This window comes from Hyaena hyaena, unplaced genomic scaffold, assembly GCF_003009895.1.
Source record: "Hyaena hyaena isolate Hyena2069 unplaced genomic scaffold, ASM300989v1 scaffold_841, whole genome shotgun sequence".
Taxonomy (NCBI): Eukaryota; Metazoa; Chordata; class Mammalia; order Carnivora; family Hyaenidae; genus Hyaena; species Hyaena hyaena.
This window is the reverse complement of record NW_024081474.1, coordinates 623,495-642,439: the sequence shown is the minus strand read 5'-3', so window position 1 is coordinate 642,439 and position 18,945 is coordinate 623,495. Positions and strand designations below refer to the sequence as shown.

General features: G+C 33.7%; 1 protein-coding gene across 3 annotated transcripts in view; it reads right to left on the bottom strand.

The window, feature by feature from the left end:
• AGTPBP1 (ATP/GTP binding protein 1) overlaps positions 1–18,945 on the bottom strand; it is a 157,325-nt gene that overhangs the window by 101,940 nt on the left and 36,440 nt on the right. For 2 of the 3 annotated variants that reach the window (XM_039219812.1, XM_039219813.1), the window contains exons 4-8: positions 12,634–12,701; positions 9,671–9,734; positions 9,097–9,243; positions 6,857–6,988; positions 4,254–4,347 (exon numbers count right to left, since the gene is read on the bottom strand). In XM_039219812.1, coding sequence (XP_039075743.1) covers positions 4,254–4,347; positions 6,857–6,988; positions 9,097–9,243; positions 9,671–9,734; positions 12,634–12,701 — 505 coding nt within the window. Of the gene's footprint in view, positions 1–4,253; positions 4,348–6,856; positions 6,989–9,096; positions 9,244–9,670; positions 9,735–12,633; positions 12,727–18,945 lie in introns of all 3 variants that reach the window. The other variant, XM_039219814.1, reaches the window with a different exon arrangement.

Genomic DNA, 18,945 nt, shown 5'->3' with positions numbered 1-18,945 from the left:
AGAAAATTATGAAATCTGAAATATTGGTTTCCTGCAAAAGAGATGTTGAAATCCTAACCCCCAGTACCTCAGAATGTGACCTTATTTGGAAACATCATCACTGTTGCTGTAATTAGTTTAAAAGAAGTCATGAGGAGACTCTCTGAAGACAGACACACAAGAAGAGAACCCCACGTGAGGACAGAGGTCGAGATCGCAATGCTGCAGCTATAAGCTAAGAAACACCAAAGGCTGCCAGCAAACCACCAGCTAAAAAAAAGAAGAGAGGAAGGATTCCCCCATAAAGGTTTCAGAGGGAGCACTGGCCCAGCCAAAAGGGTGATTGTGGACTTCCAGCCTCCAGAACTAGGAGACAATAAATTTCTGTCATTTTAAGTCACAAAATTTGCTCTAGGAACTTTGTTACAACAGCTCTAGGAAAGAAATATGATCACTTAGCTGCAATCACTTGCAATGAAATGAAACGATTTTCCCATCTACAGTTCAGTCTTTATTAAAAATATAAAAATCTTAGAGTACTTTTAGAGAAAGTCTTTCTTTCTTTGAACCAAATAAAAGTGCCTCTGACAGTTTCTAATCCTTAAACTACATGGTTTTTGGGTTCATTCTTATTCTTCAATACCGGCAAAACTGGGGTATGAACCCAGTTCTTTCTGATGCCAAAGACCATTGTACTTGTTCCATAGTTGCACTGGACCAAAAGAAATTATGAAGTTTGGTGTAAAATCATCTTGATATTTTCACCAAAATGTTACTTAAAAGGTATTTTTAAAAACTTCAGGACAAAAAATTTCTGAAATTCTCTGACACATATAAGCCAGTACATATTTATAATATAAAGTTACAAAAGAATTTTGGAATAACAGATTTCCTGAAATGCACAGTTTGTATTGTGCTAATTGATAAGAATTTTCCAGTTTCACTATTTTATACTTCCTCGTATTTTTCCAATCTACCTATGTCCCACACAGAATAATACAACCAACAATGAACGGCTTACAAAGCAGACTATGGCTTATTCCTTTAGAGCAGTAAAGGAAGAAAAGCTTTAGCTCTAGGTACTCATGAAGTCACATTTCCTTTAAATTGGGAGTCAATCCTTATGGGGATGTTCAAGAACCCACTGCTTCCTAAGCTGTTTCCTTCTGGATTAACAGTGTTTATATCTATAAACCTAAAATTGGAAAGGGAAGTAAATCCTCAAGGGCAGCACCACCATTCAAACATAAATTATATCCCTAATCTTATTTCTCAAACACGGAGCATTATTTCAGAGGAGGAACAGCAAGACAAACGTTCTAGATGTCAAGAATTTTTAATTAAGGGGGAGACCCTAAGATTATTAAAAATGATAAAGAGATCGAGATGCAAATGTTTGGTCGATGAATGGTTTATTTTTTTAAAGTAAAAATAAAGTAAAAAATTTGTTTTTCTTTTTAAAATATGAATACAGTAAGGAATAAAGGGATAATTTAGATAGCTCTATTCCTTGCCTAGAAGTTTATAGCCAGTATTTCTACATAATTTTAGATATATTCCCATATTGTATATTATAATGATATTTGTGAAATGTTCTATTTCTCCTAGGAAGATTTTATATTAGATATGACAACTGGTTAGAATAGACTAATGTGACCTTAAGAATGAATTCAAACTTATTAGATAAAAGATATATTAAAAAGTACTTTACAGGACAAGGGGAGAAATGGTACATAAATTAAAAAATAAAGAATATACTTTTAGTTCTAACTAAAATTCATTCACACCCTCATGACTACATTACTTACCTAAACTAGTTACACTGCACTCATAGGCACTGTGATAATTATAAAGTCATCTCATTAAATTAAAGTCATCTCACTAAACCCCACTAGAAACCAAACTTCTAGTGTAGGAGCCAATATTTCCATTTACAGACGAAGCCAGGGCTTAAGTAAGGTAACCTACTTCATACTCTAGAGCCAGTCAGTGACAGAGCTAACATGCAAACCCAGTTCGGCCTGCCTTTGGAGCCTACTCACTACACTACACAAATTCTACAAGCTGGTTTTACTAATTGTGATACAACCATTTTCTTTGCTTTGTTACATTTCATCAGATGCTCTACAACTGTGTATGATCTCTGCATAAGTAAATATGCTAAGAGATTCCACCAAACAATATTTAATGAATAATTACATGCACAAGTCAGCTCCATTTTCTGGAAGGGTAAAAGCTGAACTATTTGACCTTTATTTTAAAAAGAGTGAAAAGACTGGAAATGTTCTGAACTTATATTTACACAATTTAGTAAAACACAATTTACTAAATAAAATTCAGCTAATGTAGATAAATTCTGCCTCAAAAAAGAATCACAGCTAATAAAAGTAGAAAAAATGAGAAAATTAGAAAAGTCACTATTCTGCCACCCCTAAAGAAATAATGAATCTAGACAATGTCATGAAATACTGCTAAATTATTAGGTGGAAAGTCGAGCAATCACTTCAGGTCAGTGATCTTAAGTGATACAAAACAGAGTACCCAGCACATCTGAAACATTTTTGATGAGAAAAAAGGAACCAAGATCTAATCAATCCTCTAGCTCTACTGGTCTAGAGAAAATTCAAGGGACATACCTACATGTTAAAGGAACCCAGGATACAGTCATCTTAAGTCAGAATGTTGGGGCAATCTACAAAACATCACCCAGGTCCTTCAACAAATCAATAAAACGGAACCAAAAACAGGGGAACTGTTATTGATTTTTAAAGATTATGAGACACAGCAATCAAATAAAGTGTACAAATCTTATTTGGACTCTGACTGGAACAAGCCAACTGTAAAAAAGACATTTCAAAGACAATCAGAAAGTATCATATGATATTAAGGGATTATTAATACTGCTGGACAATGGAACAATATTCTAGAAACACTAACAGGAAAATGTATCTGGTGATAATCATACTAAAGAATTCATAGAATAAATTTAACAGCTGATATTTGCTTCAAAGGACAGAAAAAGAAAAGAAAAGAAAAGAAAAGAAAAGAAAAGAAAAGAAAAGAAAAGAAAAGAAAAGAAAAGGAAAGGAAAAGAAAAGAAAAGAGACAGGAAAGCGAAAACTGAGATAAAAATGGCACAATGTTGGTTACTGCTGAAACTGAGTGGTGGGTACGTCAGGGTTCTATTCTAGCTCTGTGCTTGTCTGTAATTACACTAGTCTATTTTTGTGTAGGTTTGGAAACTTCCTAAATGTGATGAGGAACATGTGTACCCTGTTTGGATCCTGATTCAAACAAACCCATTAAAAAAGGGCACTTTGAGACAACAGGAGAAAATTGAACACAGACAGGATTTTATGTTATATAAAGGAATTAATCATTTAGTTGAGTATGATTTTAGTATTTTGGTTATTTTTTAGGTCCTTATTTAGTAGAGTTATATACTGAAGTGTTTGGGGAAAAATGATAAAATATCTTAATTTTTTTACAGAAATATATATATTTGAATCACATATATGAGTGAAATATATGAATAGCATCTGGGATTTACTTAAAAATACCTCAGCATAAATAAAAGCATTGAGGAGGATTAAATGGCAGAATGTTAATACCTGTTGGATCAAATAAGTGATTAATAACCCTAATTCAAGATATTCATTCTAAAATAAATTCCAGGTATCTTTGAAAAACTCCACAATATTTTTTTTAAAGAATACGGCTTAAGAAACAAGCACTAAATATAACCAAATAATTGGAAACTGCTTTCATTTTCTGAGGCAGAAAAGACCTACAAATGAATAGATGTAGATCTTGGAATATAAATACACATATCTAAAGAAAAAAGAAAAAGAATGACATTATTTTGACAAAAAGGAGATGTATAAATTTAAAATATGTTCAGATAATTTGGAGAATGAAGGATACAGTCACTGGAAAACTGCAAAACTGGGTAGGGAATATAGTAGGCACCCAATAAATGTTTCTGAATGAAGGCTACTCTATCAATGATCGTTTTTCCTCTTCTAGTATCTAGGAATGTTCAACATCTAAATTTCCCTACCACTATGTTCAACTAATTTAAAGATTTCTAATTTTGATACACCTTGAAGATTAAACTTTATATTTAAAAAATCTTTATCATAATAAAATCACTACTTAAGAACCAAGAAAGGACTCTCAATACAATGTAACTCAACCTGTTGGTTGCACAGATCAAGACAATGAGGCCCAGAATAATAGATACACCTCTATTTATACTCAAAGCAATTACTCACTTCATGAGACCAGAATTCTTCTTACTAAATGGTCCGATGATTTTAAACAACAGCTCCACAACTCCATTTTTCCCTAAGGATACTGAATTCACAGCTAGGAGGGAGAAGAAAGGATGTAAGATGATGTTAAAACCTCAACAAATAGCAATGTGTATTCCTGGTGATACATGGCCAAAAACACACAATTCTGTAGCAGATGTGAACTCAAAGCCCTCATGAAGTCCACCTTAGCCAATCACTTGAAGGGAAGATTTGGTGGAGGGGAGGGGGGTATTTTATTTACTACCTTGAAAGGAAACCATGAAAGAAGTTATATAAAACAACACAATGTTACTACAAGAAAAAAAAAAAGGTTTTAAGTTGTTCTGTTTGTTTCTTCAATAAATTTAGAGAACTCTTAAATACCAGATCACAGAGATTCAAGGACAAAAACAAACAGTGTGTGCTCTCAGGGGACACAGTAGAGAGAAACATGACAGTAGCAATAAACAAATCATTACTAAATTATTTTCTAAACAGTTAAGACTTGTATGCTGTTTAGGTTACACCAGTGTGGAGCCCCAAATCCATAATGAAACTGAAGGTATCTGGAGAAACTGATGCATGGGCTCAGTCTTTACCAATGAAGAGGAGCTAGCAAGGACAGAGGCTGCTGTAAGGGAGTGTCTCTGGAGACAGGGATAACAGGGAAAACAACAGAGTTACTGAACAGCATGGATATAAAGTCACACATTAAAAGATAACAATACCAGGGGGCGACTGTGGGGCTCAGTTGGTTAAGCATTCAACTTCAGCAGGTCATGATCTTACAGTTCATCAAGTGTGAGCCCCAAGTAGGACCTGAACTGACACTATGGAGCTTGCTGGTGATTCTCTCTTTCTCTCTTTCTCTGCCCCTCCCCCACGCGCATGTACTCTCTCTCACAAGTAAATAAATAAATTTTTAAAAAGCTTAAAAAAAGATATAATATCAGACAAAAGCATGTCAGTGGGAAGATGAGGTAGGAAAAGAAGGTAAATTATAAAGAGCCCGAGAAGTTGTTAATTCTTTGAACTACAGTGGATTGACCAAAAGGAACAACCAACCAGACATGAATTTTAAATACAGGTCAGCTCTCACAGCGCTGTGGGGAAGACAGATTTGAGAGACACTTTAGCAGGCTGTGGCCCACGAGAGGTGATGACACCTTAACTAAAACAACTGTGGTGGGGGAAAAGAGGGAACCACTTCAGAGTTTCACACAGAATATGCAAACAATTACCTATCCAGAAAACTGTGCCTAACATTTTCAACTCTGAACACATAGATTTTAAAAACTATAGATAAACCATTACTAGCCTTCTCGTGGTAAATTCAATATGATGCCACCAAAAAAGTAAGCTAAAGTTCTGTCTGATTATTTTAACTTCCTCTGTATCTATTTTTCCATTATCCCTTCTAATGTTATATCTGGGCTGTCTTCTTTTTTCCTTCATTAGGGTATTCGGTGGTTTACCTGTTAATTTTTTTAATTTTATTTGAGTGTAGTTGACACACATTATGTTAGTTTCAGGTACACAACTTAGTGATTTGACAAGTTTATACATTATGCTCTGTTTACCAACACTGTTCATCTGTCCCATTACATCACAATTACAGTATTATTTTAATCCAATTTATTTTTTCACATCAACTGTTTTTTTTTTTGTAATGGGTTTTTTTGCCTGTACACTCCTCTGCTTTGCTTGTGTTTATTGCTCTCCTCCTAACTTCTTTGGTTAGATATCCAATTCATTCATTTTCTTCTGTTTTTCTAAATTACCTAAGTATTAATTATTTAAGAGCTCACATTTAGCCATAGTGTCCAAATATAGATATAAATACTCATATATGCACATACACATTTTTATACACACACACATACATGTACACACAAACACACAGACATCTCTACCACTTTTACTATCATTATTCTGTAATGATATTCTGCAATATCATATACTCTACAATTTCAATTTCAGGTGTCTTGCTAATCACTCCAATCCCATAGATTCCCATAGTTAGGGAATAGAAAGAAAACCCATACCTCCTAGGTTTAGGACTTAATACTAGTGAGAGTATGTATGTATGTGTACGTGCTAGGAAGCTTTCTCTCTGATTCCTCTTCTCTCCAGCTTCTTTGGAGGCTCCTGTAATATTTTTTTCTGTTCCACTACTTCCCTACTGATTGCTGAAGATAATTAGCTCCAGGAGACTATGCTACCACATGCTTTCTCTCTCAGTTTTTTTTTCATCTGTGAAAATCCAAATAGGCTCAGCAGTTTTTCCAGCTGCCAATACTCTCCTATTCTTCCACATCTTTCCACAGGCTGTCTATTCATCCCCTTCACTACAGGCTTTTACAAACTGCAGGAAATGAGAATTCTTAAGATTTTGTCAACTTACCTTCTTACTTCTTATCACTTTTGTGGTGGGGGGGGTAAGAATTACCAAGAGTCATATTAAATATTCTCTTTTCTTGTCTACGATTTTTAGAGATTTATGGAGTTCATGTACTTTCCTATTTGTATTTTGTATAACTTGACAACACTGAGTTAACTAAAAGCAGCTCTAAAATACTTACAATTGGCAGAATATACTCGTAAAAGCTGAAGACAAGGCAAAACCAAGCGATGATTCTGCAAATTCTGTTTGACCAAATTTAGGGTTATATTCAGAGCTCCATTAATTCTAGCTTTCACTCCAAATTTTTTGTCTGTTAAAAAAAATGAACAAACACAACTTAGTCATCTATAAATTTTGAATGAAAGGAAAATGTCATAAAGCAATGAAAACTTAAAAACTTATATTATGAATTCATATTATCACACATAAAATTGACCAAAAATAACTGAAATTGTAATCACTCTCTTATATAATTTTTTTTATCTTTTTATTTTTTAGAGAGAGTCTTCAAGCGGGGAAGAGAAGCAAGGGAAAGAGGATCTTAAGCAGGCTCTATGTTCTGCAAGGAGCCTGACGCAGGGCTTGATCCCACAACCCTGAGATCATGACCTGAGCCAAAATCAAGAGTCAGATGCTCAGCCGAATGAGCCATTCAGGTGCCCCTCTTTACATAATTTTAAAAATCTCTTATACTTTTAAAACACGGCTTGAAAGAAAGTACAAAAGGCCAAGTTGTAAGGATAGCGCACAGGGATAGAGGTTGAAAAAGCTCGACTGTCATGAAAGGAATCATTTAACTGTTCCACTACATATATTATTCAAAGGCACACCATCACATAGTTAAGGAGAATGATAAAGAATCTAAATGTCCATTACCAATATTATTTATTTTATATTAACCATATTTTTTCAGACTTAGAATATAAATTAATGAAAATATAAACAGCTTAAGTAAAAAATAATCTAGAAAATATTATAAGTTTCTAAAGGAGAAAAAGAAAAGCTCTTGATTTTTATTCTCACAAAGTATTAAAACAATCTAAGAAACAGTTTGGATAACAAGAATAATGTTAAGATTTTAAACAAAGAAAATAAGCAGGACCAGCAAGCAGAGTTATTTCATTAACAACAGGAATTTTAAATCAAAAAGAACTAAACTTTCCTGAGGAAAAATTACTCCCATCTCACAAGGGAAAAAAAAAAGGACAGAAAATCACTCAAAGAATTACAGCATAATTTTCTTGAATAACAAAAATGGAAAACTAGTACAAATAATAAAGAAGACACCACAAATTTAAAGTCGGAAGACAATAAACTACAACTTAGAAGAAACATTAAAGAAAAACAAATATAAATTCATGAATGTCTTAATTTCATGAAAAGCAAAGGAAGGATAATCTGGCCCTAAATAAAGGAGGAAGCATGAGATAACAACAGTCATCATTAAATAAGGTTTTCTCATTTTAGCAAAAATCTCAGCAGGGAGCCCTTAAGCTTCAAATATGAGAGTTAAGGGAAAATAAAGGACAGCTTACATATTTCTACATAAACTGAGTATTTGTTTAAGTATTAAGGCCCCCAAGACAACTGGAAAATAAAAGGCATCTCAGGGATGCTTTAAGGCAACAATTGTTAAAAGAATTAAATACAGATATGTAATGAAATACATAATAATACACTGTATAACATACGTAAACACTTTTTAGAATAAGCATTTTAACCAAAAACTTCAAAGTTTAAAACTCATATGTATGCCACAAGGCAATGCCAAAACTCTTAAAAAATCACTATTCTACAGAGTGTAGAGAATCATTTTAATCTGTGTAGCTGGACTACTATAAGCTGAACTTAGGTTCTACTCCAAGGATGCCCTTTCGCTGTTAACCTAACCTAAATCACCTTTGTTTCAAACCCCATGTTTTCTCAATATGTATTTTTTAACATAATGCAGGTCTTAACTATTGTAATAATCAGTCTTACAATATTTTATATCTCTTTTGGTCTTGACTAGATCATAAGCTTTTTAAGCACTGAGACTGTGCAGTACAAATAGGGCTATTAATGAAAAGCAAACACATTTCACCTCCATGTTCCTCAAAGCATTCCCATCCATACTCCCTCCTTCCAGCTCCAACAACACCCATGCTACATCTATCCTTTATACACATGCACATGTAGGCACATATACACTAGGACACACTTGTGATTTTAACATTTTTTTCTCCATTTTCCCAACCTATTCAATGGTATTCCTCATGAATTTAGGATCTTTAATTCTTACAGGTTGCTACAGTTGACTGTAAAAAGCAGTCCATGACTAAGACTGAGATTTAGATTTTCAAAATTGACCAAGTTTCAAAGCACACAGAATCAATGTCACAAATGGTTCTATGATGAACACACAAGTGAAATCCTTACCTTTCGGTCCAATCTTTGCAAGAATAGAATGAATCTGTACCATTAACTCCTCATTTTGGGGAGACTCTTTGCTGGCATTCATAAGTAACTGCAACAATATTTGTGAACCACCTTTGGCAACCAAGAAACTCGCTCTTCGACCTCCACCTAAAAAAAAAAAAAAAAAGATTTTTTAAGATTGTTTAAATAGCAAATCCTCCCATAACATATTAAACATCACAACTTGTTAGCATTCAAGAAATACTTCAAGTGGTGACTTCTGAGATCAAACACCTCAAAATCAAATTTTCTTTCATTTAGTATTTTAGTTAGAAAACAGCAAATAGAGTAAATAAAAGTGATGCCAAAATTCTACATTCAAAGCTCTGAAAATGGGTTTTGGAGTGGTTTGAGGGATACTGGAAGATCCCTCAAATCAAAAACAAAGCATCAATAAGAGTATGACATTTTAGCTTCCAAATTCTGATACTCCAGTCTCTATATGAGTATCAGGAAATTCCAAATAAAGTACACATAATACATAGTTGATCACTGTTTACAAACAGAAATTAGACCAAAGGAAACAAATACTTACCAGCTGACACCAGCTCAACAAGAATGCTTAAGATATTAAGTGTAGTTTGAAGATCTTTCGTGTTCTGAAATAAAGTTTATTTGCTGTATTAAACCATTGTAAATCTGTAATTCCCAAACCTTTTCTGTTCCTGTTGTGAACTACGTATATTTTTACAAATGACCCTTCCAATTTCTCTGAGAACAAATGTATTCTGACTTCCACTATTCTCACTTATCACTTCAGTAGCTTCTTCTTGCCCATTAGAATGTTTGCAATCATCTGAGCTATTATTTTCTTAGTATCAACATTATTACAAGAGGAATTAATTTGTCATTTGAATTCATCATCTTCTACCAAACAGAAAATAGAAATAAATGAATCAAAATGTAAGAGGCACTACAATGTATACATGGTGACTACCCAGTCACCTAGCTCCCCTCTCACAAGGCAACTGCAGTATCAGTTGCTTGTATATCCAGCCAAAGATAATGTGCACACCTAAAAGATATCCATGTAAATGTAGGTGTATATACAGATTTCTACAAATGGTATTGCCCTACATATACTATTTTATACAAGGATATTTTCATGTATGAACAAAAAGTCTCTTAACTCTTTTTAAGGGCTACAGGATATAATCCATTATGTGTGGCTATGCCATTGTTTATGAAACCAGTCACCTACTAATGGAGTATTTAATTTTTCAAATCTTTTGCTATTAAAAAACTGCAACAAAAAATTAAGTACATATTTATATGGAATGAAGTATATCTCCATATAGGACAAATTCCTGGAATTTCTGGGTCAAAGAATATGAGCATTTACTTTGATGAATATTACTAAATTGCTCTTCATGGAGTAATTTATACTCCCACCAATAATGTGGAAGAGTATTTCCCAAAGTCTGGACAACAAATCTAAAAAGAGAAAATGTTTAAACACTTTCCTTTGGTTACATTTCTCTTATTAAAAGTGATGCTTGAATAAAGAAAACCACAAATAAAGCAGAATTGTGGCCTATGTAAAGAAATTCTTCACCCCCAAAGTAGAGGAATGTTACAATGTTTATACAGAGGAACTTCAGAAGTGCTGTGTATCAGTGACTGGCATGGGACTCTTATTCTTTCCCTTTCCAAAAGGTAATGAGTGTTGTCCCTGCTTCACCACTTTAGCTTATAGACTAATGGAACCAAATGGCCACACCCAGACCAGTTAGAGGATTAAGCATTAACCAGAAACCCTTATCTTAGCATTGGAGATATTAAATGGACCATCAACTCACTAGAGAGGAATTTGAAAAAATAAGAGGACCAAAAAGACATTTGTTAAAAAGAAGAGTGGACTGTGCAGAATATTGCTATGTGTTTGGCAAACTGATTTCAGCTTCTTCCTGGGTACACAGCCAAACCACATTTTCCAGCCCTTTGTAATTAGGTTTGGGCCATGTGACTGAGCTCAGGCCATTGGAACCTAAATGGAAGTTGTACTGTCATCTCTAGGCCTTACCCAGACAAGTCTCTCATGTGTAATTTGCCACCTCCCACTCCTGCTGACCTCAATAAATTGTGATAAAGCAAACAAACAAATGGTGTTCCATCTCAAGTGCCATTTGTGTTTCTTTTCCTAGGAACTGTCCAGAATATCTACACATTTTTCTACTGGGTTACTGATTTAATTTTTCCTTACCCATTTGTAAAAGTTCTTCATATGTTAAAGAAGTTATACAAGTTGAAATGTTTTTTCCTCGGTTTGCCAAGAGTCTAGGATGTTTTTTCCTACATACTTTTGTTAACAGTTGAATTTATCAATCTTTTCCTTTATAGCTCCTGGGTCTTTTTTTTTTTTTACATTAGAAAAGCCTTCCCTATTTTAAAACTATTTAAAAATTGCTCCCATTACTTCCTCTAGTATTATGATTTTATTTTCCAGGCTTAAATCTTTACTGGATATGGAACTTACTTTGGTGTAGGAAGTAAGGATCTGCCACGCTTTTCTAAGTGGCTATTAATCTGTCTCAGCTCCACTTAGTAAGTAATCCCTTGACTTCTCACTGATCTGAAATGCTACCTTTCTTAGGTGATATTAAATTCCCAAGTGATCTTAATTTAATTTCGGAATTCCTATTACACTGATGTCTATTACTCATGCACAATTTCTAAGCTATCGGAATTACTAAAATTTTATAATGTTCTCTGCTATTTGATGCAGCAAGTCCTTTCTCATTTCTCTCCTTTTTCAGAAATGTCCTTTCTACTCTTGCTTTTTATTTTCCCATTGGACTTTAGAAACAAAACTGTTAGTATTTTTATTAAGATTACTCTAAACTGATAGATCAATTTAGAGAAAAATCACATATCGTTTTTAATAGAAAGTGATTCCTATCAAAAAATATGAACTTACTCCCTCTTGTTGTCTTTTCCAGCTCTGTTGGGATATAATTTGACATATAGCACTGTGTATGTTTAAGGCATACAATGTACTCACTCTCTGTTCTTAACACTGCACTGAATAAAGTTTAAAATCCTGATTCTGAATATATCCTGCTGTTCCACCCAAAAGTTTTACACTGGGATAGAAATTTAATTATTACCAACATAATATATTCAACTAATATATATAGTAAACTAAATCACAAATATATATCATCTAATATAATGAGAATTTCCAATATCAATCATTTATTTTAGACTAAAGATTTATTTCCAGCTAATGCTTTATTTATTACTAATTGGAATGGCATGTTAAAATTTAAAATATGGTTATCATTGATAATCATCGGGAAATATACTTAAAGGTTTACCTAATATACATTAGAATGCTTCTGCCACCGTTCCAAGTGACAATTTAAAACATAAAACTAACTTCTATTCATTGGCTTTACCTCTAGAATAAAACTGTTATACATGATTCATATATACATTTTTCCTTTAGTACTGATTGGTATTAATAGTTATATTAATGAAAGCCTGTCAGCGATTTACCTCTAGGGTTGACAGCAGAACTTCCATTCCTGTAGAACCCTTGGCTGTCATTTCTCTCCTTGTCTTTTCTGAAAGGTATAAAAAAGTTTTCTTCTAAAATATGAAAGAAAGAAATTACATATAATTTTATTATATAGCTAATGTAGAATCAACATGACTCCATCGATTTAGTAAACACTGTAAATTAGTTCTTAGATGTTTCTCCCTCTGGTATTGCTAACTATACTCTGTGGGAACTTCCAGATCTCAGTTTACAAGACCTTCCTTGCATTTGATCACATTTGCTGTCATGAACTAGACGAATCCTTGTCAATCCATCTGTTATCTTAAAATCAACAGCAAAGTGTAGGAACCAGAATGGAGGTGAGGTAGGAGTAGTAATGGTAGGCCTCTTTGTTATCTTTATGGCTAGAATTAGAAAATATTTAATCAAAATTGGTGGGTAAAAAAAACCCAAGTACCATATTCAAATGTTTTTACTGAGTTAATAGTATTTTAAAATTCTGAATTATACAACAATAAACAAAACTAGGGAAGAGCTTCTTCTGCAAGTCTCTGGAGACCAAATCACTCAAATAAGCCCTTTTATCTCACTGAGATGGTTGGGGGAACAGCATAAATTTTCCTCTATTTAAATGTTTCTAGAGCTTCTCCATGATTCTTTTCCTTTGATTAACAAGAAAAGAAAGGTAGATATTTAGGTAGACCACACACAAATTATATGTACTTTACCTAATTTATGATTCACTTTAACCCTCCAGGGGAAAAATTACTTTTTATAGACCAGAAACTTGAGTTCAGAAAGAGGAAATCTGAGGCAGCTGGGTGGCTCAGTCAGGTAAGCCTCTGACTTCGGCTCAGGTCATGATCTCACGGTTTGTGGGTTCGAGCCCTGTGTCGGGCTCTGTGCTGAGAGCTAGCTCAGAGCCTGGAGCCTGTTTTGGATTCAGGGTCTCCTTCTTTTTCTGAACCTCCGCTGCTCATGTTCTCTCTCTCTCTCTCTCTCTCTCTCTCTCTCTCTCAGAAATAAATAAAACATTTTAAAAAATTAAAAAAGAAAAAAAAAGAAAGAGGAAATCTGCACAATGTCACTGAGCAGGCAAGTTAAGGAGACCAGGTGACCCAGGGGGGTTTCTGAACCCAAAGTTTACAGTCTTTTGTTGATTTAGTGTATTTCTGAAAGAGCCACAGGAATCATTATTTTAAGTAGGACTGTTGGTACAAGAGACTTGAAGATCCTCTCCAACTGTTTCACACCTAAATATTAGTGCCAGAAATTCTTTTAATACAGAATGACAATGCTATTCCTTTCACATTTTGAGATTTTAAAAAGAGAATACAAATAATCTCTTCTCAATACAGCACATATCACACAATAAAGTTCAAGAGATTGATAATACCAAATTTGTTCTACATAGGGATAATCAAGGAGTCTGAGAGCAAAATGAGTCCTGAAGCCCTGATTGGGGGAGGGGGGGGCAGGGGGGATTTAGACTAGGCCTTTAGAACATCACACTTCTGCCCAAAGCAAATCCTGTTCAACTTCCATTGTGAATGAATGAAAGAGCCACATGTGGTATAGTTTTACCACATACAAATTATATATTTACAATTTCACAAGGAAATGAAGTATAAGATATAGACTACAAGTCACAAAATCTCAGAAAAAAACTCATCAGTCTGATATCCATCTGAAAATTAGTTAATTCTAAATTATAAGTTATTACAGAAAGGGACAAGTGTGCTACAAAGAAGTTATAGTAAAATGTTATATATGACAACTATCAGTAACTACCTACAAAATAAAGAGGAGATTAGGAACCATATTTTTTAAAAAACAACAATCTCATGCTATCATGCATCATGCTGGGTCCAGATAATGAACTCTGTAAAACCTGCAGAAACCTTACAATCTTTCTAAATATAAACTTGCATAAGTAATATGAAGATCTAAAACACTATTCATCTCCTTACCCTTTGCCATAATTACTAATGTTTAAAAGAATGACAAATTTCTTTACCTACAAAGAAAGGAAAAATTCATGAATATTTGTAAAACCTAATTCCTTTTTTAAAAGTATGTGATTCCTCTGCTGGTCCTTCATCATTTCCCTGGCCCAGCTGCCTCCATCAGGAAGCATTGAGTTATAAAATAAATATTGTTTGAATAGCTACAATGTAACATTGATTTAACATTTTAAATAAGACAACTGATTTACTATGAAAGCCAAATGATTTTTCAATATTAATCACATAGAATAGTCAAAAGACTCCTCTACTAACACACCATTACATGGAACAAACCAAAAACTCTCCCTATTGTAACATCCATGATCATCCAGTTTATTCCACACACTAAACAAAAACTAGGCACTATACCATTTTCTACTGTACTCTAGATTCTGTCATAATCTAAGATGGCTTTGATGTCAATGTGGATGATTCAAATACCTAGCTGCATAGTGTTTTGACAACAAAACCCATTCCCCTTTGCTCTAATTTATCAACCCTTGAATTCCCAGACTGCCCTTAAACTGCCCTACCTCTGAAATCTTCACCTCCAATCTCCCTCTGTCAGACCAGAGACTCCTCTAACACTCCTATTCCTCTTTCCTTTCTAAAGATTAGGGAAACCTCACCATCACTTTCACTGAAACTTCTAACTCATCGAAGGTGAGTGCTGTTTTCAGGTAAAACTAGGTCTAGATGCACTCCACTTGGATTCAACACCTCACCCCTTAAACTTACCACCACAAATCCTTACAATTAAGTAAATGCTAAAATGTACATCTCCTTCCTACATCACAGTAAAAATAATGCCACAATTTTTTGTTAGTACCAAAATAATTACTATTTCCATCCTTATTGGAAACACAAAACTACTCTTTTCACTTTCCTCAACTCACAGCCATCACCATCTGCCCTGCCATCACCCACAGCTATTCCAAACTGTGCCAGTCCTCCACCTGTACTCTCAATCCCTGGACCTGTTCCCAACCCTCACCATCTACATTTCCCTCAATGAATTGAGACAAAGTGATCTGTTAAACACAGATGAAATCCTATGACCAATGACCAAAATTCATATACTCATGTATCAAATCCTTGACAACTTTACATTCCTTTTTCCAGTCTGGGGTAGGGGAAGAGGATGTGTCCTTTTTACTACGTTCTGAATTCCAGCCTTTCTACCTACTTATAAAGCTATAGCTTCAACTTCTACATACATACTGTTTTTTATTTTCTCACATATTTAGCAAACCTTATTTTAACTTGCCTCTTCCTCTATTTCCTTCTGTTTTCTCAGTGAAACTCCCTCCAACAGTAACAACAACAACAACCTCTATACTCCCTATCATTGTTTCATTTGCCTCTCACATTACAGTGTACTGCCATCTTCCTTCTAATTCCACCACTTGAAAGTGCCCTTGTTGTGGCCAAAATTTATTAATTATCAAATTAAAAAGATCTTCATTTTAACTAACCTCTCTCTGTTACTTAACATTACTGACAATCCTTCCTCCCTTGTCTTTAAGTCCTTCCCAGCTCTTATACCACTACGTGCTTTCTTCAACACCTTCAATAACCTAAATGTTATATTTAACAGGCAAGAATTTTAAAGCACCTATTATAATTACATTCAAATACATTAAGGAAAATACAAGCTCACTGTGAACAAAAAGATAGGAAATCACAACAGAAAAAAGTATGAAGAAGAATCGAATACATGTTTCAGAAAAGAAAAATACAATGTTTTGAAATAAATATCAGAAAGACATAATGGTAGAATGCAGAAAAAGGCAGTGAACTTGAACAGAAAAAGGAAAATTATCCAATCTGAATAACAGAATTAAAATTGAAAAACAAGAGCCTCAAGGACCTCTGAAACAATCTCCAAAAGTCTAACAAATGTATAATTATAGACCCAAAAGAAGAATGAAAAAAAAAACGTTTTTTGATCAGCCAAGAATTCATAAATTTCTTGGAAAAAAGACACAAATGTACAAATTCGAAAAGCTCAGCAAATTCCAAGCAGGATAAATAAATATTAAGACAACTACAGGCAAACTTCTGAAAACCAAAACTAAGAGAAAAATCATAAATTCAACAAGAGAAAAATGACACATAACTTTCAGAAACAAAGATTCAAAAATAGCAGACATCACCTTTGAAATTCTGGAGGCCACTAAATAGTGGAAGCACTGTTTTATATGCACTCTAAATGCTGAAAGACAAAAACTGCCAACCCAGAATTCTATACCCTATAAAAATATCCCTCAAGAATTAGGTGAAATAAATCTACTGTCAAATAGATTCTAAGAAAAAAATTCTTAGACAGCAGACCCATCCACTACAAGTGCCAAAGGAAATTCTATAGGCTATCAGGGAAATTATACCAGACCAAACTCACATCTTTAGGAAAGAATAAAGAGCTTCAGAAATGGTAAATACCTGAGTAATATTAAAAATACTTTTTTCCTTTTTAGTGTCTTTAAGATACGCATGACTTCTTAAAGGAAAAATCGTCTTTTATGGTTTATAATGTATATAGATGAGATACATACCACAACTATAGCTAAAGAATGTTAAGTGTAAATGGTTCCAAGGTTTCTAAATTTTATATGCAATTACAATATTAATTCTAAGCAAAGTGTAAAAACTTACTGATCTTAAAAATGCAAATAGGTATAACTAAAAAGTTAATTGGTAAATTAAAATGGAATTCTAAAAAATGTTCAAATAATACAAAAGAGGACAGGACAAAGAGAAACAAGAAATAAAACAGGACAAACAGAAAACAAATAACTATAAACCTAAGTCCAATCAATGTTACATTAAATTTTATCAAACTAAATGCTCAAATTAAAAGGCAGAGAATTTCAAACTGTTACCTATAGAAGACACACTTTAGATTCAAAAATACAAATAGGCTAGACAGAAAAGAATAGGAAAAGCTAATCATGCAAACAAATATAAAAAGCTGGAGGGACTATACTAATATCAGACAAAATAAACATCAAGGTAGAGAAAATTACTAGAGCTAAAGAAGAACATCCCATAATGATGACAGCGTAAATTCATCAAGAGGACATAAACATGAATGCACTCTATCATCTTTACAGGACTCTCTTATAACAAAATACAAAGCACAGACCCCTCCCAGAACACAAGTCTCACCTTTCTCCCTCTCTACCTCTCCTGAGAAGACTTCACTTCACTTCTATTACTTTAACTACCAAACTTTTGGTTCTAAACACTGCTCTTTATTCAGAACTCTAAAAATTCAGTAGAATTTCCCGCTTTTTCTCCTATTTTACAAGGCAAAAAATTGTGGAAACTATAATTACAAGTTGTACTGTTGGGTTTCTAACAACTATAAATACAATATATATGACAATAACAGCACAAAGCAATAAGAGAGAAATGAAGCTTTATTGGGAAAATGTGCCAATATTTTATCAGAATTAAGTTAGTATTAATCTGAAGTTCAATGTATATTGTAATCCCAGTAAGAGCCACTAAGAAAACAACTAAAATCTTTAAAAACTAAAAAAATCAACAGATGACACAAAAGAAGGCGGTGCAGGATGAGAAGAGGAATATAAAAGACCTGAATCATACAGAAAACAGCAAAAAGGCAATGTAAATCCAATCATCCAAGAAATAAGTACATTAACTTAGAAACAAAAAATACTCAGATTAGGTTTTTAAAAAGCAAGATCCAAAAATATACTATTTTTAAGAAACATGCTCTAGAATAAAAAACAGAAACACATGAAAAAAGGAGAAGGAAAAGGTATAATATGTAAAAAGTAACCATAACAGAAGAGTTATATTATCATTAAACAGATTTAAAAAAAATTTTTTTTTAATTTCTTTTATTTATTTCTAGGAGAGAGAGAGAGAGAGCGTGAGAAGGGGAGGGTCAGAGAGAGAGGGAATCATAGACTCTGAAACAGGCTCCAGGCTCTGAGCTGGCAGTCAGCACAGACCCCGACGCGAGGCTCGAACCCACGAACCGCAAGATCATGACCTAAGCGAAAGTCGGATGCTTAACCAACTAAGCCACCCAGGCGCCCCCAAACAGATTTTTTTTAGATTGAACAGATTTTAAATCTAGAAATATTACTGGAGACAAAAATAGGCATTTCATAATGATCAGTCTTTGACGATCAGGAAGATTTAACGACTCTAACTAACACAACTAAATGAGCCTCAAAATACACAAACCAAGACTACCAAAACTGAAATGAGAAATATACAGTTCAACAACAGGCAGAGAATTCAATACTCAATTCTTAATAATAAACA